This window comes from Oncorhynchus tshawytscha, linkage group LG21 (genome assembly GCF_018296145.1).
Source record: "Oncorhynchus tshawytscha isolate Ot180627B linkage group LG21, Otsh_v2.0, whole genome shotgun sequence".
NCBI lineage: Eukaryota > Metazoa > Chordata > Actinopteri > Salmoniformes > Salmonidae > Oncorhynchus > Oncorhynchus tshawytscha.
Window position 1 is genome coordinate 40,396,323 of NC_056449.1, and position 27,641 is coordinate 40,423,963.

Sequence of the window (27,641 nt, forward strand, 5' to 3'; positions counted from 1 at the left end):
GATATAAAACTGTATTTTTTTGTGAAGAATCAACAGCAAGTGGGACACAATCATGAAGTGGAACGACATTTATTGGATATTTCAAACTTTTTTAACAAATCAAAAACTGAAAAATTGGGCGTGCAAAATTATTCAGCCCCTTTACTTTCAGTGCAGCAAACTCTCTCCAGAAGTTCAGTGAGGATCTCTGAATGATCCAATGTTGACCTAAATGACTAATGATGATAAATACAATCCACCTGTGTGTAATCACGTCTCCGTATAAATGCACCTGCACTGTGATAGTCTCAGAGGTCTGTTAAAAGTGCAGAGAGCATCATGAAGAACAAGGAACACACCAGGCAGGTCCGAGATACTGTTGTGAAGAAGTTTAAAGCCAGATTTGGATACAAAAAGATTTCCCAAGCTTTAAACATCCCAAGGAGCACTGTGCAAGCGATAATATTGAAATGGAAGGAGTATCAGACCACTGCAAATCTACCAAGACCTGGCCGTCCCTCTAAACTTTCAGCTCATACAAGGAGAAGACTGATCAGAGATGCAGCCAAGTGGCCCATGATCACTCTGGATGAACTGCAGAGATCTACAGCTGAGGTGGGAGACTCTGTCCATAGGACAACAATCAGTCGTATATTGCACAAATCTGGCCTTTATGGAAGAGTGGCAAGAAGAAAGCCATTTCTTAAAGATTTCGTAAAAAGTGTCGTTTAAAGTTTGCCACAAGCCACCTGGGAGACACACCAAACATGTGGAAGAAGGTGCTCTGGTCAGATGAAACCAAAATCGAACTTTTTGGCAACAATGCAAAACGTTATGTTTGGCGTAAAAGCAACACAGCTCATCACCCTGAACACACCATCCCCACTGTCAAACATGGTGGTGGCAGCATCATGGTTTGGGCCTGCTTTTCTTCAGCAGGGACAGGGAAGATGGTTAAAATTGATGGGAAGATGGCCAAATACAGGACCATTCTGGAAGAAAACCTGATGGAGTCTGCAAAAGACGAGACTGGGACGGAGATTTGTCTTCCAACAAGACAATGATCCAAAACATAAAGCAAAATCTACAATGGAATGGTTCAAAAATAAACATATCCAGGTGTTAGAATGGCCAAGTCAAAGTCCAGACCTGAATCCAATCGAGAATCTGTGGAAAGAACTGAAAACTGCTGTTCACAAATGCTCTCCATCCAACCTCACTGAGCTCGAGCTGTTTTACAAGGAGGAATGGGAAAAAATTTCAGTCTCTCGATGTGCAAAACTGATAGAGACATACCCCAAGCGACTTACAGCTGTAATCGCAGCAAAAGGTGGCGCTACAAAGTATTAAATTAAGGGGGCTGAATAATTTTCCACGCCCATTTTTTCAGTTTTTGTTTTGTTAAAAAAGTTTGAAATATCCAATAAATGTCGTTCCACTTCATGATTGTGTCCCACTTGTTGTTGATTCTTCACAAAAAAATACAGTTTTATATCTTTATGTTTGAAGCCTGAAATGTGGCAAAAGGTCGCAAAGTACAAGGGGGCCGAATACTTTTGCAAGGCACTGTATATAGCTGTGTTATTTTCTACTTCCTGTATATAGCCGTGTTATTTTTTACTGATTTATTTTTATTTGTGTATTTATTCCTGTTGTCATTATTTCAATGTTTTATTTTTTATCTTTTCTTTAACTTTTGCGTTTTGGGGAAAGGATTCATAAGTAATCATTTCACTGTTTTACACCTGTTGTCTACGAAGTGTGTGACAAATACATTTTGATTTGATGACTTGATTTATTACCATGTCATGGTAACATGACAACAACATGTGACTGACTAAGGAAGTCTTCAAAAGACAGTCTACTTTTAACAGGGGTAGGCTTAAATATTGCTATCCTGAGCAGTGTTCTGATTCTGTTTTAACAGGAGAGGTTGCTCCACAGACAGCTGGATGGCCACCCCACCAGACACCCCACAGCCCCAGGGGACAGCAGCAGTATTCACAGACAGCCGGATGGCCACCCCACCAGACACCCCACAGCCCCAGGGGACAGCAGCAGTATTCACAGACAGCCGGATGGCCACCCCACCAGACACCCCACAGCCTCAGGGGACAGCAGCAGTATTCACAGAGCCAAACGAAGCCCAAGGAAACAATCTGACTCAGGTATGGGCTTTAGCTCAACCAACTACACAGTGTTCATGTTTGAACTGTGTATTCCATCCTGCACACACACACACACACACATAAATTAGATAATCAGGCTGACACACAGACAGACAGGCAGGGTCAGCTACAGAGCCTGTCTCCTGAAGCTAGCTAGACAGGGTCAGCTACAGAGCCTGTCTCCGGAAGCTAGCTAGGGTCAGCCACAGAGCCTGTCCCCAGAAGCTAGCTAGACAGGGTCAGCTACAGAGCCTCTCTCCTGAAGGGTCAGGGTCAGCTACAGAGCCTGTCTCCGGAAGCTAGCTAGGGTCAGCCACAGAGCCTGTCCCCTGAAGCTAGCTAGGCAGGGTCAGCTACAGAACAACTCATCGTCTCTCTGTTTGAAGGTCAGTCGTCTCTCTGTTTGAAGGTCAGTCGTCAGGAAATTAGGGTCTGGCCCCGTTTTTACAAATGGTCCAAGATGAACATGGACCTCACAGTAGTCAGCAGGGGGACATTACTCTCAGCCGCAGCACCTGCCTTTAGTTAGTTGTCTTGTTGGTTATTTATCTGTGTGACCCAAATGACACCCTTTTCCCTATGGGCCCTGGTCTATAGTAGTGTACTATATAGGGAATAGGGCTCTGGTCTAAAGTAGTGCACTGTATAGGGAATAGGGCTCTGGTCTAAAGTAGTGTACTATATAGGGAATAGGGCTCTGGTCTAAAGTAGTGTACTATATAGGGAATAGGGTTCTGGTCTAAAGTAGTGTACTATATAGGGAATAGGGCTCTGGTCTAAAGTAGTGTACTATATAGGGAATAGGGCTCTGGTCTAAAGTAGTGTACTATATAGGGAATAAGGTTCTGGTCTAAAGTAGTGCACTATATAGGGAATAAGGTTCTGGTCTAAAGTAGTGTACTATATAGGGAATAAGGTTCTGGTCTAAAGTAGTGTACTATATAGGGAATAGGGCTCTGGTCAACAGTAGTGCAGTATATAGGGAATAGGGTGCCATTTGGGATTTACCCTCTGTGTATAATAGATCTACTAGCTGGTAGATTTGTCTACTGAGGCGTCCTACTCCTACCCCTACCCCTAACCCAGAGTGCTGTCTGTTTTAGCTAGGAGTTATCTGTTGGTAGCTAAACAGCATGACAATGACTGACAACGACAGCCCAATTATGATCTTTTACACAATTGTTGGCGACAGTTTGTTTGTGGTTTGTCACCGTTTTGTGGAATATATTTTTATTACTGCTCCACCGTGAAGGTGTCAGAGGTGACGGTGTTCCTGTGTTGGATTGATTATCACGTAGATGTGTAACAAGGGAAATTAGGATTTTGCCCCGATTTGAGCGTGACTCGTGGTGTAGTTTTACCATCTCTAAAGAATCTACAAAATGTCCCACTAGGTATTCAGGATCAGAGAATCCAAATAATGTCCCACTAGGTATTCAGGATCAGAGAATCTACATAATGTCCCACTAGGTATTCAGGATCAGAGAATCTACATAATGTCCCACTAGGTATTCAGGATCAGAGAATCTACATAATGTCCCACTAGGTATTCAGGATCAGAGAATCTACATAATGTCCCACTAGGTATTCAGGATCAGAGAATCTACATAATGTCCCACTAGATATTCAGGATCAGAGAATCTACATAATGTCCCACTAGGTATTCAGGATCAGAGAATCTACATAATGTCCCACTAGGTATTCAGGATCAGAGAATCTACATAATGTCCCACTAGGTATTCAGGATCAGAGAATTTACATAATGTCCCACTAGGTATTCAGGATCAGAGAATCTACATAATGTCCCACTAGGTATTCAGGATCAGAGAATCTACATAATGTCCCACTAGGTATTCAGGATCAGAGAATCTACATAATGTCCCACTAGGTATTCAGGATCAGAGAATCTACATAATGTCCCACTAGGTATTCAGGATCAGAGAATCTACATAATGTCCCACTAGGTATTCAGGATCAGAGAATCTACATAATGTCCCACTAGGTATTCAGGATCAGAGAATCTACATAATGTCCCACTAGGTATTCAGGATCAGAGAATCTACATAATGTCCCACTAGGTATTCAGGATCAGAGAATCTACATAATGTCCCACTAGGTATTCAGGATCAGAGAATCTATTCAGGATCAGAGAATAATGTCCCACTAGGTATTCAGGATCAGAGAATCTACATAATGTCCCACTAGGTATTCAGGATCAGAGAATCTACATAATGTCCCACTAGGTATTCAGGATCAGAGAATCTACATAATGTCCCACTAGGTATTCAGGATCAGAGAATCTACATAATGTCCCACTAGGTATTCAGGATCAGAGAATCTACATAATGTCCCACTAGGTATTCAGGATCAGAGAATCTACATAATGTCCCACTAGGTATTCAGGATCAGAGAATCTACATAATGTCCCACTAGGATCATTAGGTGATTACAGGACATTCCTTTAGACTGGTGATTTACAGGACATTCCTTTAGACTGGTGATTACAGGACATTCCTTTAGACTGGTGATTACAGGACATTCCTTTAGACTGGTGATTACAGGACATTCCTTTAGACTGATTACAGGGAGCTGACTGATTACTTGGGGGAAGCTCAGTTATTGGGTTTAAATTAGAAGAAAAAGCTTACCTTTTGGACATTCACACTCAATCTGTAAAACACTAACCTCTAACCACTAACCTCTAACCACTAACCACTAACCTCTAACCACTAACCTCTAACCATTAACCACTAACCTCTAACCTCTAACCACTAACCTCTAACCACTAACCTCTAACCATTAACCACTAACCTCTAACCACTAACCTCTAACCATTAACCACTAACCTCTAACCACTAACCTCTAACCACTAACCTCTAACCACTACCAGACCCCTGCTCTCCTTGCCCTCAACACACACACAAATCCTTTTGTAGTCTCAGCCTCTGAGGTGTGTGTGTGTGTGTGTGTGTGTACACACATGTTACTCCCGGAGACCGACATCTTCAAAGACCCAAGGCTTGTTTTTATTTGCATAGCTCACATTCTAAACATCGAGAACAAAAGCTGTGACACACTGAAGATGGAGGTTCTAAATCAGTGAAATGAATGAAACACATCAATACGTCAAAACCTGCCATGTCCTCTGAGACAGCCCCCCCCTGGTACGTCCTCTGAGACAGCCCCCTGGTACGTCCTCTGAGACATCCCCCTGAGACAGTCCTCCCCCCTGGTACGTCCTCTGAGACATCCCCCCTGGTACGTCCTCTGAGACAGCCCCCTGGTACGTCCTCTGAGACAGCCCCCTGGTACGTCCTCTGAGACATCCCCCTGGTACGTCCTCTGAGACAGCCCCCTGGTACGTCCTCTGAGACAGCCCCCTGGTACGTCCTCTGAGACAGCCCCCTGGTATGTCCTCTGAGACAGCCCCCTGGTACGTCCTCTGAGACAGCCCCCTGGTACCTCCTCTGAGACAGCCCCCTGGTACGTCCTCTGAGACAGCCCCCTGGTACGTCCTCTGAGACCCCCCCCCTGAGACAGCCCCCTCTGAGACAGCCCCCGGTACGTCCTCGAAGGAAGGAAGAGGGGGAGATTGGAGGAAGAGACACGTGAGGAACAGGGAGAGACGCTGGCCACATGTCTGTGATGTTCTCATGGTAAGGCTTAAACGGCCCTGGTAGTTGTAATGACGTGGTGAACACGGGGACAGGCAGACGGCTGTTTCACACTGTTCAGCACACACACCCACCAACACTCAAACTCACCCACACACACCCACACACACACACACCCACCAACAGTCAAACACACACACCCACCAACACTCAAAACTCACACACACACCCACACACACACACCCACCAACAGTCAAACACACACACCCACCAACACTCAAACACACACATACACCCACCAACACTCAAACACACACACACCCACCAACACTCAAACACCAACACACACACACACACACACCAACACTCAAAACACACACACACACACACCAACACTCAAACACACACACACACCCATCAACACTCAAACACACACACACACACACCCATCAACACACACAAACACACACACACACACACACACACACACACACACACACACACACACACACCAACACTCAAACACACACACACAAGGCTGGTGATGCCCTTCTACCATGTGTGAATTAATACACACACTTTCATCTAGCTACATTCCCCATCTGAGGCTAATTCAATGGACAGTGTTTTGGCAGGAAGATCTCTAATGATCCACTGCAGCCCTACACACACACCACAGACACACACACCGCAGACACACACACACACACCGCAGACACACACACACACCGCAGACACACACACACACCGCAGACACACACACCGCAGACACACATACACACACAGCCTGATCTGGTCTAAGAACGCTTCAGGCTGGAGGTGAAACCACACTTAGAAATTACTGGAATACACACACACACACACCGCAGATGCGCACACACACACACACACACACACACACACACACCACAGAGCGCAATACACACCACAGAGCACAATACACACACACCACAGATAGACACACACACACACCACAGACACACACACCGCAAAGCGCAATACACACCACAGAGCTCAATACACTGACATACCGCCACACATACCCCATGTTCTGCTTATTAATGTTGAGGTTGTAGTGTTACTGTATTCAGGGAGGTAGAGGTTGTAGTGTTACTGTATTCAGGGAGGTAGAGGTTGTATTGGTACTGTTTTCAGGGAGGTAGAGGTTGTAGTGTTACTGTATTCAGGGAGGTAGAGGTTGTAGTGTTACTGTATTCAGGGAGGTAGAGGTTGTAGTGTTACTGTATTCAGGGAGGTAGAGGTTGTAGTGTTACTGTATTCAGGGAAGTAGAGGTTGTAGTTTTACTGTATTCAGGGAGGTAGAGGTTGTTGTATTCAGGGAGATTGTAGTGTTACTGTATTCAGGGAGGTAGAGTTTGTAGTGTTACTGTATTCAGGGAAGTAGAGGTTGTAGTATTCAGGGAAGTAGATGTTGTAGTTTTACTGTATTCAGGGAGGTAGAGGTTGTAGTGTTACTGTATTCAGGGAAGTAGAGGTTGTAGTGTTACTGTATTCAGGGAGGTAGAGATTGTATTGGTACTGTTTTCAGGGAGGTAGATGTTGTATTGGTACTGTATTCAGGGAGGTAGAGGTTGTAGTGTTACTGTATTCAGGGAGGTAGAGGTTGTAGTATTCAGGGAAGTAGAGGTTGTAGTGTTACTGTATTCAGGGATGTAGAGATTGTATTGGTACTGTTTTCAGGGAGGTAGATGTTGTATTGGTACTGTATTCAGGGAGGTAGAGGTTGTAGTGTTACTGTATTCAGGGAGGTAGAGGTTGTAGTGTTACTGTATTCAGGGAGGTAGAGGTTGTAGTGTTACTGTATTCAGGGAGGTAGAGATTGTAGTGTTACTGTATTCAGGGAGGTAGAGGTTGTAGTGTTACTGTATTCAGGGAGGTAGAGATTGTAGTGTTACTGTATTCAGGGAGGTAGAGGTTGTAGTGTTACTGTATTCAGGGAGGTAGAGGTTGTAGTGTTACTGTATTCAGGGAGGTAGAGGTTGTAGTGTTACTGTATTCAGGGAGGTAGATGTTGTAGTGTTACTGTATTCAGGGAGGTAGAGGTTGTAGTATTCAGGGAAGTAGAGGTTGTAGTGTTACTGTATTCAGGGAGGTAGAGGTTGTAGTGTTACTGTATTCAGGGAGGTAGGTTGTTGTATTCAGGGAGGTTGTAGTGTTACTGTATTCAGGGAGGTAGAGGTTGTAGTGTTACTGTATTCAGGGAGGTAGAGGTTGTAGTGTTACTGTATTCAGGGAGGTAGAGGTTGTAGTGTTACTGTATTCAGGGAGGTAGAGGTTGTAGTGTTACTGTATTCAGGGAGGTAGAGGTTGTAGTGTTACTGTATTCAGGGAGGTAGAGGTTGTAGTGTTACTGTATTCTGGGAGGTAGAGGTTGTAGTGTTACTGTTTTCAGAGAGGTAGATGTTGTATTGGTACTGTATTCAGGGAGGTAGAGGTTGTAGTGTTACTGTATTCAGGGAGGTAGAGGTTGTAGTGTTACTGTATTCAGGGAGGTAGAGATTGTAGTGTTACTGTATTCAGGGAGGTAGAGATTGTAGTGTTACTGTATTCAGGGAGGTAGAGGTTGTAGTGTTACTGTATTCAGGGAGGTAGAGGTTGTAGTGTTACTGTATTCAGGGAGGTAGATGTTGTAGTGTTACTGTATTCAGGGAGGTAGAGGTTGTAGTATTCAGGGAAGTAGAGGTTGTAGTGTTATTGTATTCAGGGAGGTAGAGGTTGTAGTGTTACTGTATTCAGGGAGGTAGAGGTTGTTGTATTCAGGGAGGTTGTAGTGTTACTGTATTCAGGGAGGTAGAGGTTGTAGTGTTACTGTATTCAGGGAGGTAGAGTTGTTGTAGTGTTACTGTATTCAGGGAGGTAGAGGTTGTAGTGTTACTGTATTCAGGGAGGTAGAGGTTGTAGTGTTACTGTTTTCAGGGAGGTAGATGTTGTATTGTTACTGTATTCAGGGAGGTAGAGGTTGTAGTGTTACTGTATTCAGGGAGGTAGAGGTTGTAGTGTTACTGTATTCAGGGAGGTAGAGGTTGTAGTGTTACTGTATTCAGGGAGGTAGAGATTGTAGTGTTACTGTATTCAGGGAGGTAGAGATTGTAGTGTTACTGTATTCAGGGAGGTAGAGATTGTAGTGTTACTGTATTCAGGGAGGTAGAGATTGTAGTGTTACTGTATTCAGGGAGGTAGAGGTTGTAGTGTTACTGTATTCAGGGAGGTAGATGTTGTAGTGTTACTGTATTCAGGGAGGTAGAGGTTGTAGTGTTACTGTATTCAGGGAGGTAGAGGTTGTTGTATTCAGGGAGGTAGAGGTTGTAGTGTTACTGTATTCAGGGAGGTAGATGTTGTAGTGTTACTGTATTCAGGGAGGTAGAGGTTGTAGTATTCAGGGAAGTAGAGGTTGTAGTGTTATTGTATTCAGGGAGGTAGAGGTTGTAGTGTTACTGTATTCAGGGAAGTAGAGGTTGTAGTTTTACTGTATTCAGGGAGGTAGAGGTTGTATATTGTTGTTGTAGATATCTGATACCTGGTGTTCAGTCCACCATCGAGACTAGATTAAACACTTGTTTCTGTTTGTCTTTCAGAATCAACTGGGAAACGGAAAGAAACGGAAAGAAGAAAGAAAGGTGATTTCCTGTAATATTTCCTCCTCTGAGCCTCCTGTAATGTTTCCTCCTATGAGCCTCCTGTAATATTTCCTCCTCTGAGCCTCCTGTAATGTTTCCTCCTCTGAGCCTCCTGTAATGTTTCCTCCTATGAGCCTCCTGTAATGTTTCCTCCTCTGAGCCTCCTGTAATATTTCCTCCTATGAGCCTCCTGTAATGTTTCCTCCTATGAGCCTCCTGTAATGTTTCCTCCTATGAGCCTCCTGTAATGTTTCCTCCTCTGAGCCTCCTGTAATGTTTCCTCCTCCTGAGCCTGAGCCTCCTGTAATGTGAATGTTTCCTCCTATGAGCCTCCTGTAATGTTTGAGCCTCCTCCCTATGAGCCTCCTGTATGTTTCCTCCTATGAGCCTCCTGTAATGTTTCCTCCTATGAGCCTCCTGTAATGTTTCCTCCTATGAGCCTCCTGTAATGTTTCCTCCTATGAGCCTCCTGTAATGTTTCCTCCTATGAGCCTCCTGTAATGTTTCCTCCTATGAGCCTCCTGTAATGTTTCCTCCTATGAGCCTCCTGTAATGTTTCCTCCTATGAGCCTCCTGTGATGTTTCCTCCTATGAGCCTCCTGTAAAGCGCTGAGTTCATGGTGCCCAGATAACGTTCATGGACTTAATGAGACTCAGACTACCTGTTTTGTTGAAACTCTGCCTTAGTTGATCTGTAGACATTAGTTATCAGTCAGTTGACTTTAGGCACCAGATATCCTTTCGTATAACAATAGAAATGATACTAATTATGTATTTCTGTGTGTCCATGTGCCCCAGGAAGGAAGAGGTCTCCTCCTGGAGCTCAGGGCTCCCCCGGTCCACCTGGTTCCCCAGGCCCCCAGGGGCCTCCAGGTATTCCTGGTATCCCTGGTATTCCTGGTAGTAACGCTGTGGGCCCCGCTGGACCTCCTGGTCGCCCCGGAGCACAGGGGCCCCCCGGGCTGACGGGAGCGGCAGGTAAGGATGAGATAATAGATCTAGACAGCATATTGGTCACTCATATTATGGCTGTCCCCCAAATGGCACCCTATTCCCTATAGCAGCCCTACTCCAGTCCTCCAGTACTACCAGCAGTACAGTTTCCATGGCAACCCCCACAGGAACCTTTCCCCAATAGAATCTTTCCCCCATGGTAACCACACCTGTTGAGATTCTCACAAACAATCGCATCATTGTTTCAATAATATGTAGAACTTTTCTCCCAGCTCTGGTATATAAAGCTTTTTGAGGCCTTGCTCGCAATTCATTCTGTGGCATCACCAAACGATATACTGTATGTGAGGCTCTTGATCATATTTTTGATCATGACACTGGTGAGGAGGAGAGAGTCCTTGTTATTAAACTATGACACAAAGTAGTCTGTGATAAATCGCACAATATGTTTTATCTGAGTATTTGTTATAGTCAAAATAATCCATACATTATGCTTTTTTTTTTAACTCAATGAGGCCTACAGGCCATCAATAGCAAATAGAAGTTCAAAACTTGTAATGTTCACAAGAAGTTAAGTTGATTAAAAGATCTAACACGACATTAGGTGATAATATATATATTATTATGGATTTATAATCAGCTATAACAGGGCGGTCATTTTGGACCGGGACCACAGAATGAATTAACATGTAACGAACCCAACAGGAGGGTTAAGAGCATCGGTGACATGTATTTTTCCCCCTGTCCCTGTTTGATACAGGTGCATGATGACGGTCCATTCTAAATCAAGACTAATTTCACACATATATTATTTAGTCTATGTAAAGACAAGATTAAATCAAGAATAGTCTGATGGGTGACAATATTAGCCACTTGATAGGCTAATGATATATTATTATGATATTGTTGTGAATTATATATATTATCTCTTGTGAATTATATATATTATCTCTTGTGAATTATATATTATCTGTTGTGAATGATATATTATCTGTTGTGAATGATATATTATCTGTTGTGAATGATATATTATCTGTTGTGAATGATATATTATCTGTTGTGAATGATATATTATCTGTTGTGAATGATATATTATCTGTTGTGAATGATATATTATCTCTTGTGAATGATATATTACCTGTTGTGAATGATATATTATCTGTTATGAATGATATATTATCTGTTGTGAATGATATATTATCTGTTGTGAATGATATATTATCTGTTGTATGTTTTGATAAGGTTTGTATCACACCTCATGTAGCCTAGCCCATAGTCCTATATGTTTTAATAAGGTTAGTATCACACCTCATGTAGCCTAGCCCATAGGCCTATATGTTTTAATAAGGTTAGTATCACACCTCATGTAGCCTAGCCCATAGGCCTATATGTTTTAATAAGGTTAGTATCACACCTCATGTAGCCTAACCCATAGGCCTGTATGTTTTAATAAGGTTTGTATCACAACTAAAGTGGCCAAATAACTTTTTTAAATTAAGCACATTAATCTGCTTTACAAAAGGTGTAGAGCCTAACTGGATTTATAAGCAGCGTTAGTTTCAAGTTTGGGGAAGTTCATTTTCACCATAATAATGCACCATTGTAAAAACATTACATAATCACATTTGTGGTGACTTTTGAGAATTGTGTTTTCTGCTAATGGAACATTCGTGTGTATAGCCTACTACCATGTGCACATTGCTGTGCAGTAGGCTAATAGTTGATCAATATTTTAAGCTAAACGTGCTTGTCAAAGTGCTTGTCTCATTGTGAATGAGAGACTGATGAAGTGTGTGCAGCCTGGGCAAAAAAAAACAAAGCAGAGCTCGTGTCTTTTCATGCAACTTTTATCAAATAATCATTAAAGTCTCATCATGCAGCCTTACAATGTATTAAAAATCTAAACATATAGCCTAACGTTTGTAGAACAACTAAAGTTACATTAATGACTCTAAAATCAAGCATATGAGAAACTGTTTCTTTGTTGACAGCTCAACACAGAATAGCCTCGTGCTCACTCCATCAAAACATTTGGAGAAAATATTCTTTATTTTATTCAGCTTTGTTCAATTGTGTTCTTCATACTATAAAATAATGCCACGGAATTCTAAGCAAATCTTGTCTGTTAAATGAACTAGTGTAGCCCACAGCCATATGGCATAGCCAGATCAGGACCTAACATGAGGACGACTCAAGAGTATTCTGTTCTTCTGAAATAGACTACATTTTCTTCATATCATGCTTCTTTAGACCTGTCTAAAATAAGTAATGGATTTATTATGATGGTGTAGACCATATTACATGGATTTATTGTGATGGTGTAGGTAGACTACATTACATGGATTTATTGTGATGGTGTAGGTAGACTATATTACATGGATTTATTGTGATGGTGTTGGTAGACTATATTACATGGATTTATTGTGATGGTGTAGACTATATTACATGGATTTATTGTGATGGTGTAGACTATATTACATGGATTTATTGTGATGGTGTAGGTAGACTATATTACATGGATTTATTGTGATGGTGTAGACTATATTACATGGATGTATTGTGATGGTGTAGACTATATTACATGGATGTATTGTGATGGTGTAGACTATATTACATGGATGTATTGTGATGGTGTAGACTATATTACATGGATGTATTGTGATGGTGTAGACTATATTACATGGATGTATTGTGATGGTGTAGACTATATTACATGGATTTATTGTGATGGTGTAGACTATATTACATGGATGTATTGTGATGGTGTAGACTATATTACATGGATGTATTGTGATGGTGTAGGTAGACTATATTACATGGATTTATTGTGAAGGTGTAGACTATTACATGGATTTATTGTGATGGTGTAGACTATATTACATGGATTTATTGTGATGGTGTAGACTATATTACATGGATTTATTGTGATGGTGTAGACTATATTACATGGATGTATTGTGATGGTGTAGACTATATTACATGGATTTATTAGACTTTTCTAAAAAAAACAAAGTAGATGCTCCAAAGGTCTGCATCGGTGTCTTGTAGTCTGTGTGGAAGCCAGGAGATGCTGAATGTGTTTATGGTAATTAACGGTAACTTACCCGTGAGACCGACCAGTTATTTGATTGGCCTTCCCCTGCTGACAACAAGGCCGCCACAGCCCTAGTTTAGATCACTCTGTTCTCCTGCCTGAAGTTGGGGGTCAGGGGTCCCAAATGGGACCCTATGTAGTGCATTACTTTTGTTGGGCCCCGGTCAAATGTAAGGGAATAGGGTGCCATTTGGGACAAAGTTAAGGGTTAGGGACTGATCCAGGATCTGATTCTATCTGTTACAGGATTCGTCGATAAAACCAAAACAAGAGACTTCCAGGTAGAGTATGTCATCTTTGAACAAACATTTTTACAACACATTATTACATAACTTATTATTGTACCGAACAACGATGAAGGTTGGGAGTAAATGCTGTGCTCCTAAAGACTGACTAGATGTATGTGATGTGATGTGTGTTGCAGCCTGCTGTGGTTCATCTACAAGGACAGGAAACCACCATTCAGGTTAAGGAAGGTAAGTGTCCATTGTAGATAACCTTTTGCGTGGTATTATCTACGTTCAATACTGTAGGTGTACATTTACTCCTGTTCAGAGGTGCTCTGGGTGTTTACTCTGGTTGCTTTGACTGCCTTTCCCCCACGATGATTGATTGATTGATTGATGTCTTTGTCTAGACCTGTCTGAAGGTGTCTTGAGGAACTGGAAGATGGTGTCGATCCACCACCGTGTCTTCAAGATGCACTCTCGCTCCGGACAACTGGAGGTCCTACTGGACGGCATCTACTTCATATATAGTCAGGTAGAAGTGAGTAGTGACTACTACAATAATACTACGACTTTACATTACTAATACTATATACTACTACAGTCTCTACCTACTTCATATATAGTCAGGTAGAAGTGAGTAGTGACTACTACATTAATACTATTGATTTACATTACTAATACTATATACTACTACAGTCTCTACCTACTTCATATATAGTCAGGTAGAAGTGAGTAGTGACTACTACAATAATACCACATTACTAAGTACTACTACAGTCTCTACCTATTTAATATATAGTAATACTACAGTAATGCTACAACTGTACTGTAGTAATACTACAACTGTACAACAATACCACAACTATACTATAGTAATACTACAACTGTAATACTACAAATACTACAGTAATACTACAACTACTATAGTAATACTACAACTGTACTAATATGACAATTTCATTTGTCACATGATTGGTAAACAACAGGTGTAGACTAACAGTGAAATGCTTACTTATGGGTCCTTTTCCAACAATGCAGAGTTCAAGATAAATAGTGACACAAGGAATAACTAATAATGAGTAAATATAACACGGCTATATACAGGAAGTAGAAAATAACATGGCTATATACAGGAAGTAGAAAATAACATGGCTATATACAGGAAGTAGAAAATAACATGGCTATATACAGGAAGTAGAAAATAACATGGCTATATACATTTTGCTACGTTACTGTCTTATTCTAAAATTGATTTTAAAAAATTTCCCCTCATCAATTTACACACAATACCCCATAATGACATCACAATACTCCATAATGACATCACCATACCCTATATGACAAAGCAAAAACAAATTTTTGGCATTCAGGTCAAAGAGTTTAATCTTGGTTTCATCAGACCAGAGAGTCATGTTTGTCTTGGTCTGAGAGTCTTCAGGTGCCTTTTGGCAAATTCCAAGCAGGCTGTCATGTGCCTTTTACTGAGGAGTTCTGTCTGGCCACTCTACCATAAAGGCCTGATTGGTGGAGTGCTGCAGAGATGGTTGTCCTTCTGGATGGTTCTCTCATCTCCACAGAGGAACTCTGGAGCTCTGTCAGAGTGACCATTGGATTCTTGGTCGCCTCCCTGACCAAGGCCCTTCTACCCTGATTGCTCAGTTTGGCCGGCCGGCCAGCTCTAGGAAGATTCTGGATGGTACCAGACGTCTTCCATTTCAGAATGATGGAGGCCATGTTGGAGAACTTCAATGCTGCAGAAACATTTTGGTCCCCTTCCCCAGATCTGTGCCTCAACACAATCCTGTCTCGGGGCTCTACGGACAATTCCTTTGACCTCATGGTTTTTGCTCTGACATGTACTGTCAACTGTGGGACCTTATATAGACAGGTGTGTGCCTTTCCAAATCAAGTCCAATCAGTTGAATTGACCGCAGGTGGACTCCAATCAAGTTGTAGAAACATCTCAAGGATGATCAATGGAAACAGGATGCACCTGAGCTGTATTTCGAGTCTCATAAGGGTCTGAATACTTATGTAAATAAGGTCATTCTGTTTTTATTTGTAGTAAATGTTTAAAAATGTTGTTTTTTAAAAAACGTTTCACTTTGTCATTATGGGGTATTGTGTGTAGACTGATGAGGATTATTTTATTTTTTTAATCCATTTTGGAATAAGGATTTAACGTAACAAAAAGTTGTAGAAAGTCAAGGGGTCTGAATACTTTCCGAATGCACTGTACAGAGGGAGTACCAGTACCGATTCAATGTTCAGTGGTACAAGGCAATAGACTGAGCTGTAGCAGCTGTGTGTGTGTGTTGTGTGTGTGTGGGGGGGGTGCGTACAGTGAGTTTACAAAATATTAAGAACACCTTCTCTTTCCATGACATAAACTGACCAGGTGAAAGCTACGATCCCTTATTGGTGTCACTTGTTAAATCCACTTCAATCAGTGTAGCTGAAGGGGAGGAGACACGTTAAAGAAGGATTTTTAAGCCTTGAGACATTTCAGACATGGATTGTGTATGTGTGCCATTCAGAGGGTGAATGGGCAAGACCAAAGATTTAGGTGCCTTTTGAACAGGGTATGGTAGTAGGTGCCAGGCGCACCGGTTTGAGTGTCAAGAACTGCAACGCTGCTGGGTTTTTCACACTCAACAGTTTTCCATGTGTCCACCACCCCAAAGGACATCCAGCCAACTTGACACAACTGTGGGGAGCCTTGGAGTCAACATGGTTCAGCATGCCTGTGGAACGCTTTCGATACCTTGTAGAGTTCTGACGAATTGAGGCTGTTCTGAGGGCAAATGGGGGTGCAACTCAATATTAGGACGGTGTTCTTAATGTTGTGTGTATGTAGTGTGTGTGATGATGATACCACATCTCAGGTGTACTATCCACTTACTCTGACCCTCTTCCTCCTTTACCTGACCCCCTCTCCTCTTCCTCCTCTACCTGATCCTCTCTCCTCTTCCTCCTCTACCTGATCCTCTCTCCTCTTCCTCCTCTACCTGACCCTCTCTCCTCTTCCTCCTCTACCTGACCCTCTTTCCTCTTCCTCCTCTACCTGACCCTCTCTCCTCTTCCTCCTCTACCTGACCCTCTCTCCTCTTCCTCCTCTACCTGACCCTCTCTCCTCTTCCTCCTCTACCCCTACCTCTGCCAGATATATTCATCTTATCTCTCTCCTTCTCCTCCATCTGTTCACCAGGTGTACTATCTCAACTTCACGGACATTGCCAGCTACGAGGTGATGGTAGACTCCACCCCTTTCCTGCGTTGTACCTGCAGCATGGAGACGGGGCAGAGGAAGTTCAACACGTGCTACACGGCGGGGGTCAGCCTGCTGAGGGCGGGACAAAGGATCTCCATCAGGATGGTCTATGATGACACACTGATCAGCATGACCAATCATACTACGTTCCTGGGGAGCGTCAGGCTGGGGGATTCCCCCTGACCATGACCAATACGGCACAACTTCCTGGGGCTCCCTGACCAATCACACCTCCTTCCTGGGACTTCCTGACCAATCATACTACGTTCCTGGGACGTGTCTGTAACGGCTGTCTTCGGGTGAAAGAGAGGAGGACCAAGATGCAGTGGGATAATCCATATTTAATGGGATACTTAAACACCGAACAAAACAACAAACCGACAAAAAAGGAACGAAGACGATAGTCTCGTAGCGTGAACACTAAACACTGGAACACAGGAACAATCACCCACAAAATACCCATAGAATATGGCTGCCTAAATATGGTTCCCAATCAGAGACAACGATAGACAGCTGCCTCTAATTGAGAAACAATGTAGGCAACCATAGACGTACAAAAACACCTAGATAGGAAAACACCCCCCATAAACATACAAAACCCCTAGACAAGACAAAAACACATACATCACCCATGTCACACCCTGACCTAACCAAAACAATAAAGAAAACAAAGAATACTCAGGTCAGGGTGTGACAGTGTCAGGCTGGGGGAAATTCCCCCTGGCCAATACGGCACCACTTCCTGGCGCTCCATGACCAATCACACTACGTTCCTGGGACTTCCTGACCAATCACACTACGTTCCTGGGACTTCCTGACCAATCACACTACGTTCCTGGGACTTCCTGACCAATCACACTACGTTCCTTTTGGAGCGTCTGGCTGGGGGGGGGGGAGACTCCCACATCAGCACATCACTAAGTAGTACAATCAATCTTGATCTCCACTATAAAAAGCGTCGAGACATTATCTCTCATTTCTTTTACACTAAAATGTAGTTTTCAACAGCGGACATTTGAATAAAACTTTGTCTCTCTGACATTTGCAACATTGTTTCAATATTCAAATTGGATCTCCATCTGTCCCATAGTAATGAATGTGTCGGGAGTCGGGATGAGACAGACAGTCAGGCAGCATTTCTCAACCAGTGGAAATCATGAATCTGCATCATATTTATGGATGCATACTAAGAAATGTCAATTGAAAAAAGATCAAGTGAAATGAAGTGCAGCTAGTTTTCAGTCTTTCCAGCCTCAGTTTGTAGTGATTGTGTTGGCTGTGTTGTTGGCTAGCTCCTCTGAACAACAGTGTCCACACGCCTCACTATCTCATTGTTATGGATGTATACAAATAAATGTCACTAGAAATCAGCTTATGCAAATGTAGCTACTTTGTTGTTATTCTGTCTGCACTGTTTGACGTGACTGTAAATTAGCAGTAGTTGGCTAGCTAGCTAGCAAGGGATAAGAACGTTACCATCTAGTATGGCAATGGAACGTCTAGAACAAACGACTGGGTCTCGTCCATAGATACAGAACAACAAGACTGAACGACTGGGTCTCGTCCATAGATACAGAACAAAAAGACTGAACGACTGGGTCTCGTCCATAGATACAGAACCAAAAGACTGAACGACTGGGTCTCGTCCATAGATACAGAACCAAAAGACTGAACGACTGGGTCGTGTCCATAGATACAGAACAAAAAGACTGAACGACTGGGTCTCGTCCATAGATACAGAACAAAAAGACTGAACGACTGGGTCTCGTCCATAGATACAGAACAAAAAGACTGGGTCTCGTCCATAGATACAGAACCAAAAGACTGAACGACTGGGTCTCGTCCATAGATACAGAACAACAAGACCGTGAACAACACCGTGTGTATACATCCTTAAACACCGGCTTCTCAGGCCTAACAACACCGTGTCAATATATCCTTAAACACCGGCTTCTCAGGCCTAACAAGACAGTGTCAATATATCCTTATTAAACACCGGCTTCTCAGGCCTAACAACACCGTGTCAATATATCCTTAAACACCGGCTTCTCAGGCCTAACAACACAGTGTCAATATATCCTTAAACCTCGGCTTCTCAGGCCTAATAACACCGTGTCAATATATCCTTAAACACCGGCTTCTCAGGCCTAACAACACCGTGCCAGTATATCCTTAAACACCGGCTTCTCAGGCCTAACAACACCGTGTCAGTATATCCTTAAACACCGGCTTCTCAGGCCTAACAACACCGTGTGTATATATCCTTAAACACCGGCTTCTCAGGCCTAACAACACCGTGTGTATATATCCTTAAACACTGGCTTCTCAGGCCTAACAACACTGTGTCAATATATCCTTAAACACCGGCTTCTCAGGCCTAACAACACCGTGTCAGTATATCCTTAAACACCGGCTTCTCAGGCCTAACAACACAGTGTCAATATATCCTTATTAAACACCGGCTTCTCAGGCCTAACAACACCGTGTGTATATATCCTTAAACACCGGCTTCTCAGGCCTAACAACACTGTGTCAATATATCCTTAAACACTGGCTTCTCAGGCCTAACACCGTGTCAATATATCCTTAAACACCGGCTTCTCAGGCCTAACAACACCGTGTCAGTATATCCTTAAACACCGGCTTCTCAGGCCTAACAACACTGTGTGTATATATCCTTAAACACCGGCTTCTCAGGCCTAACAACACCGTGTGTATATATCCTTAAACACCGGCTTCTCAGGCCTAACAACACCGTGTCAATATATCCTTATTAAACACCGGCTTCTCAGGCCTAACAACACCGTGTGTATATATCCTTATTAAACACCGGCTTCTCAGGCCTAACAACACCGTGTGTATATATCCTTAAACACCGGCTTCTCAGGCCTAACAACACCGTGTCAGTATATCCTTAAACACCGGCTTCTCAGGCCTAACAACACCGTGTCAATATATCCTTAAACACTGGCTTCTCAGGCCTAACAACACCGTGTCAGTATATCCTTAAACACCGGCTTCTCAGGCCTAACAACACCGTGTCAATATATCCTTAAACACTGGCTTCTCAGGCCTAACAACACCGTGTCAGTATATCCTTAAACACCGGCTTCTCAGGCCTAACAACACCGTGTCAATATATCCTTATTAAACATCGGCTTCTCAGGCCTAACAACACCGTGTCAATATATCCTTAAACACCGGCTTCTCAGGCCTAACAACACAGTGTCAATATATCCTTATTAAACACCGGCTTCTCAGGCCTAACAACACCGTGTCAATATATCCTTAAACACCGGCTTCTCAGGCCTAACAACATATAAATCTACCCTGATCCTCACTGATCATAGAACTGTAATAGGGGTTAAGCAGTAGTCCTGATCCTCACTAATCATGGAACTGTAATAGGGGTTAAACAGTAGTCCTGATCCTCACTAATCATGGAACTGTAATAGGGGTTAAACAGTAGTCCTATAAATCTACCCTGATCCTCACTAATCATGGAACTGTAATAGGGGTTAAACAGTAGTCATCATAAATCTACCCTGATCCTCACTAATCATGGAACTGTAATAGTCCTATAAACTACCCTGATCCTCACTGATCATGGAACTGTAATAGGGGTTAAAAGTCCTATAAATCTACCCTGATCCTCACTAATCATGGAACTGTAATAGGGGTTAAACAGTAGTCCTGATCCTCACTAATCATGGAACTGTAATAGGGGTTAAACAGTAGTCCTATAAATCTCCTGATCCTCACTAATCATGGAACTAGGGGTTAAAAGTAGTCCTATAAATCTACCCTGATCCTCACTAATCATGGAACTGTAATAGGGTTAAACAGTAGTCCTAGTCCTGATCCTCACTAATCATGGAACTGTAATAGGGGTTAAACAGTAGATCCTCCTAATCATGGAACTGTAATAGGGGTTAAACAGTAGTCCCTGATCCTCACTAATCATGGAACTGTAATAGGGGTTAAACTATAAATCTATCCCCTGATCCTCACTAATCATGGAACTGTAATAGGGGTTAAACAGTAGTCCTGATCCTCACTAATCATGGAACTGTAATGTCCTAAAAGTAGTCTAGATCCTCACTAATCATGGAACTAGTCCTATAAATCCTGATCCTCACTAATCATGGAACTGTAATAGGGGTTAAACAGTAGTCCTATAAATCTACCCTGATCCTCACTAATCATGGAACTGTAATAGGGGTTAAACAGTAGTCCTATAAATCTACCCTGATCCTCACTAATCATGGAACTGTAATAGGGGTTAAACAGTAGTCCTGATCCTCACTAATCATGGAACTGTAATAGGGTTAAACTAGTCCTGATCCTCACTAATCATGGAACTGTAATAGTCCTATAAATCTCCTGATCCTCAAATCATGGAAGTCCTATAAATCTACCCTGATCCTCACTAATCATGGAACTGTAATAGGGGTTAAACAGTAGTCCTGATCCTCACTAATCATGGAACTGTAATAGTCCTATAAATCTACCCTGATCCTCACTAATCATGGAACTGTAATAGGGGTTAAACAGTAGTCCTATAAATCTGATCCTCACTAATCATGGAACTGTAATAGGGGTTAAACCTGATCCTCACTAATCATGGAACTGTAATAGTCCTATAAATCTACTATAAATCTACCCTGATCCTCACTAATCATGGAACTGTAATAGGGGTTAAACAGTAGTCCTGATCCTCACTAATCATAAATCTAAATCCCTGATCCTCACTAATCATGGCACTGTAATAGGGGTTAAACAGTAGTCCTATGAATCTACCCTGATCCTCACTAATCATGGAACTGTAATAGGGGTTAAACAGTAGTCCTGATCCTCACTAATCATGGAACTGTAATAGTCCTATATATCTACCCTGATACTCACTGATCATAGAACTGTAATAGGGGTTAAACAGTAGTCCTGATCCTCACTAATCATGGAACTGTAATAGGGGTTAAACAGTAGTCCTGTAAATCTACCCTGATCCTCACTAATCATGGAACTGTAAATCAGTAGTCCTGATCCTCACTAATGGAACTAGGGGTTAAACAGTAGTCCTATAAATCTACCCTGATCCTCACTAATCATGGAACTGTAATAGTCCTATAAACTAGTCCTGATCCTCACTAATCATGGAACTGTAATAGGGGTTAAACAGTAGTCCTGATCCTCACTAATCATGGAACTGTAATAGGGGTTAAACCTATAAATCTACCCTGATCCTCACTAATCATGGAACTGTAATAGGGGTTAAACAGTAGTCCTATAAATCTACCCTGATCCTCACTAATCATGGAACTGTAATAGTCCTATAAATCTAAATGGAACTGTAATAGGGGTTAAACCCTGATCCTCACTAATCATGGAACTGTAATAGTCCTATAAATCTACCCTGATCCTCACTAATCATGGAACTGTAATAGGGGTTAAACAGTAGTCCTAAATCCTCCACTAATCATGGAACTGTAATAGGGGTTAAACTACCCTGATCCTCACTAATCATGGAACTGTAATAGGGGTTAAACAGTAGTCCTATAAATCTACCCTGATCCTCACTAATCATGGAACTGTAATAGTCCTATAAATCTACCCTGATCCTCACTAATCATGGAACTGTAATAGGGGTTAAACAGTAGTCCTGATCCTCACTAATCCTCACTAATGGAACTGTAATAGTCCTATAAATCTACCCTGATCCTCACTAATCATGGAACTGTAATAGGGGTTAAACAGTAGTCCTGATCCTCACTAATCATGGAACTGTAATAGGGGTTAAACAGTAGTCCTGATCCTCACTAATCATGGAACTGTAATAGTCCTATAAATCTACCCTGATCCTCACTGATCATAGAACTGTAATAGGGGTTAAACAGTAGTCCTGATCCTCACTAATCATGGCACTATAATAGGGGTTAAACGGTAGTCCTGATCCTCACTAATCATGGAACTGTAATAGGGGTTAAACAGCAGTCCTATAAATCTACCCTGATCCTCACTAATCATGGAACTGTAATAGTCCTATAAATCTACCCTGATCCTCACTGATCATAGAACTGTAATAGGGGTTAAACAGTAGTCCTGATCCTCACTAATCATGGAACTGTAATAGGGGTTAAACAGTAGTCCTATAAATCTACCCTGATCCTCACTGATCATATAACAGTAATAGGGGTTAAACAGTAGTCCTATAAATCTACCCTGATCCTCACTAATCATGGAACTGTAATAGTAGTCCTATAAATCTACCCTGATCCTCACTAATCATGGAAAATCTAGTCCTATAAATCTACCCTGATCCTCACTAATCATGGAACTGTAATAGGGGTTAAACAGTAGTCCTGATCCTCACTAATCATGGAACTGTAATAGGGGTTAAACAGTAGTCCTATAAATCTACCCTGATCCTCACTAATCATGGAACTGTAATAGGGGTTAAACAGTAGTCCTATGAATCTACCCTGATCCTCACTAATCATGGAACTGTAATAGGGGTTAAACAGTAGTCCTGATCCTCACTAATCATGGAACTGTAATAGGGGTTAAACAGTAGTCCTATAAATCTACCCTGATCCTCACTAATCATGGAACTGTAATATAGTCCTATAAATCTACCCTGATCCTCACTAATCATGGAACTGTAATAGGGGTTAGTCCTGTAAATCTACCCTGATCCTCACTAATCATGGAACTGTAATAGGGGTTAAACAGTAGTACCCTGATCCTCACTAATCATGGAACTGTAATAGGGGTTAAACAGTAGTCCTATGAATCTACCCTGATCCTCACTAATCATGGAACTGTAATAGGGGTTAAACAGTAGTCCTATAAATCACCCTGATCCTCACTAATCATGGAACTAATCATGGAACTGTAATAGTCCTATAAATCTACCCTGATCCTCACTAATCATGGAACTGTAATAGGGGTTAAACAGTAGTCCTGTAAATCTACCCTGATCCTCACTAATCATGGAACTGTAATAGGGGTTAAACAGTAGTCCTGATCCTCACTAATCAAACAGTAGTCCTGATCCTCACTAATCATGGAACTGTAATAGGGGTTAAACAGTAGTCCTATAAATCTACCCTGATCCTCACTAATCATGGAACTGTAATAGTCCTATAAATCTACCCTGATCCTCACTAATCATGGAACTATAATAGGGGTTAAACAGTAGTCCTGATCCTCACTAATCATGGAACTGTAATAGTCCTATAAATCTACCCTGATCCTCACTGATCATAGAACTGTAATAGGGGTTAAACAGTAGTCCTGATCCTCACTAATCATGGAACTGTAATAGGGGTTAAACAGTAGTCCTATAAATCTACCCTGATCCTCACTAATCATGGAACTGTAATAGGGGTTAAACAGTAGTCCTGATCCTCACTAATCATGGAACTGTAATAGGGGTTAAACAGTAGGGTTAAACAGTAGTCCTGATCCTCACTAATCATGGAACTGTAATAGTCCTATAAATCTCCTGGGTTAAGTAGTCCTATAAAGTCCTGATCCTCACTAATCATGGAACTGTAATAGGGGTTAAACACAGGTCCTTAATAGAACCTAATAGGGGTTAAATCTACCCTGATCCTCACTAATCATGGAACTGTAATAGGGGTTAAACTATAAATCTAGTCCTGATCCTCACTAATCCTAAACAGTAGTCCTGATCCTCACTAATCATGGAACTGTAATAGGGGTTAAACAGTAGTCCTGATCCTCACTAATCATGGAACTGTAATAGTCCTATAAATCTACCCTGATCCTCACTGATCATAGAACTGTAATAGGGGTTAAACAGTAGTCCTGATCCTCACTAATCATGGAACTGTAATAGGGGTTAAACAGTAGTCCTATAAATCTACCCTAATCCTCACTAATCATGGAACTGTAATAGGTTAAACAGTAGTCCTATCCTCACTAATCATGGAACTGTAGTCCTGATCCTCACTAATCATGGAACTGTAATAGGGGTTAAACAGTAGTCCTATAAATCTACCCTGATCCTCACTAATCATGGAACTGTAATAGTCCTATAAATCTACCCTGATCCTCACTGATCATGGAACTGTAATAGGGGTTAAACAGTAGTCCTGATCCTCACTAATCAACTGTAATAGGGGTTAAACAGTAGTCCTGATCCTCACTAATCATGGAACTGTAATAGGGGTTAAACAATCAGTCCTATAAATCTATCCCTGATCCTCACTAATCATGGAACTGTAATAGGGGTTAAACAGTCCTGATCCTCACTAATCATGGAACTGTAATAGGGGTTAAACAGTAGTCCTGATCCTCACTAATCATGGAACTGTAATAGGGGTAAACAGTAGTCCTATAAATCTACCCTGATCCTCACTAATCATGGAACTGTAATAGGGGTTAAACAGTAGTCCTGATCCTCACTAATCATGGAACTGTAATAGGGGTTAAACAGTAGTCCTATAAATCTACCCTGATCCTCACTAATCATGGAACTGTAATAGTCCTATAAATCTACCCTGATCCTCACTAATCATGGAACTGTAATAGGGGTTAAACAGTAGTCCTATAAATCTACCCTGATCCTCACTAATCATGGAACTGTAATAGGGGTTAAACAGTAGTCCTGATCCTCACTAATCATGGAACTGTAATAGGGGTTAAACAGTAGATCCTCACTAATCATGGAACTGTAATAGGGGTTGAACAGTAGTCCTATAAATCTACCCTGATCCTCACTAATCATGGAACTGTAATAGGGGTTAAACAGTAGTCCTGATCCTCACTAATCATGGAACTGTAATAGGGGTTAAACAGTAGTCCTATAAATCTACCCTGATCCTCACTAATCATGGAACTGTAATAGGGGTTAAACAGTAGTCCTATAAATCTGATCCTCACTAATCATGGAACTGTAATAGGGGTTAAACAGTAGTCCTGATCCTCACTAATCATGGAACTGTAATAGGGGTTAAACAGTAGTCCTGATCCTCACTAATCATGGAACTGTAATAGGGGTTAAACAGTAGTCCTGATCCTCACTAATCATGGAACTGTAATAGGGGTTAAACAGTAGTCCTGATCCTCACTAATCATGGAACTGTAATAGGGGTTAAACAGTAGTCCTATAAATCTACCCTGATCCTCACTAATCATGGAACTGTAATAGTCCTATAAATCTACCCTGATCCTCACTAATCATGGAACTGTAATAGGGGTTAAACAGTAGTCCTGATCCTCACTAATCATGGAACTGTAATAGGGGTTAAACAGTAGTCCTATGAATCTACCCTGATCCTCACTAATCATGGAACTGTAATAGGGGTTAAACAGTAGTCCTATAAATCTACCCTGATCCTCACTAATCATGGAACTGTAATAGTCCTATAAATCTACCCTGATCCTCACTGATCATAGAACTGTAATAGGGGTTAAACAGTAGTCCTGTAAATCTACCCTGATCCTCACTAATCATGGAACTGTAATAGGGGTTAAACAGTAGTCCTGATCCTCACTAATCATGGAACTGTAATAGGGGTTAAACAGTAGTCCTATAAATCTACCCTGATCCTCACTAATCATGGAACTGTAATAGTCCTATAAATCTACCCTGATCCTCACTGTAATATCATAGAACTGTAATAGGGGTTAAACAGTAGTCCTGTCCTCACTAATCATGGAACTGTAATAGGGGTTAAACAGTAGTCCTATAAATCTACCCTGATCCTCACTAATCATGGAACTGTAATAGGGGTTAAACACAGTCCTATAAATCTACCCTGATCCTCACTAATCATGGAACTGTAATAGGGGTTAAACAGATCCTCACTAAATGGAACTGTAATAGGGGTTAAACAGGGATCCTCACTAATCATGGAACTGTAATAGGGGTAAAGTCCTGATCCTCACTAATCATGGAACTGTAATAGGGGTTAAACAGTAGTCCTGATCCTCACTAATCATGGAACTAGGGGTTAAACAGTAGTCCCTGATCCTCACTAATAATGGAACTGTAATAGGGGTTAAACAGTAGTCCTGATCCTCACTAATCATGGAACTGTAATAGGGGTTAAACAGTAGTCCTATAAATCTACCCTGATCCTCATCATGGAATCATGGAACTGTAATAGTCCTATAAATCTACCCTGATCCTCACTAATCATGGAACTGTAATATGGGGTTAAACAGTAGTCCTATAAATCTACCCTGATCCTCACTAATCATGGAACTGTAATGGGTTAAACAGTAGTCCTATAAATCTACCCTGATCCTCACTCAATCATGGAACTGTAATAGGGGTTAAACAGTAACTGTAAATCTACCCCTGATCCTCACTAATCATGGAACTGTAATAGGGGTTAAACAGTAGTCCTGATCCTCACTAATCATGGAACTGTAATAGGGGTTAAACAGTAGTCCTATAAATCTACCCTGATCCTCACTAATCATGGAACTGTAATAGGGGTTAAACAGTAGTCCTAAATCTACCCTGATCCTCACTAATCATGGAACTGTAATAGGGGTTAAACAGTAGTCCTGATCCTCACTAATCATGGAACTGTAATAGGGGTTAAACAGTAGTCCTATAAACCTACCCTGATCCTCACTAATCATGGTCCTATAAACTGATAATAGTCCTATAAATCTACCCTGATCCTCACTAATCATGGAACTGTAATAGGGGTTA

The 27,641-nt window shown here is 41.7% G+C and overlaps 1 protein-coding gene across 2 annotated transcripts in view; it reads left to right on the forward strand.

Moving 5' to 3' along the window:
* The window catches only part of LOC112253286 (ectodysplasin-A), a 28,432-nt gene extending 10,099 nt beyond the window's left edge, over nucleotides 1-18,333 (forward strand). The window contains exons 2-8 of one of the 2 annotated variants that reach the window (XM_042303519.1): nucleotides 1,907-2,147; nucleotides 9,358-9,399; nucleotides 10,198-10,377; nucleotides 13,694-13,728; nucleotides 13,872-13,923; nucleotides 14,085-14,215; nucleotides 16,886-18,333. In XM_042303519.1, the coding sequence (XP_042159453.1) occupies nucleotides 1,907-2,147; nucleotides 9,358-9,399; nucleotides 10,198-10,377; nucleotides 13,694-13,728; nucleotides 13,872-13,923; nucleotides 14,085-14,215; nucleotides 16,886-17,131 (927 nt within the window). In that variant the 3' untranslated portion in view covers nucleotides 17,132-18,333. The remainder of the gene's footprint in view (nucleotides 1-1,906; nucleotides 2,148-9,357; nucleotides 9,400-10,197; nucleotides 10,378-13,693; nucleotides 13,729-13,871; nucleotides 13,924-14,084; nucleotides 14,216-16,885) is intronic. The other variant, XM_042303520.1, reaches the window with a different exon arrangement.
* The last annotated feature ends 9,308 nt before the right edge of the window (nucleotides 18,334-27,641 follow it).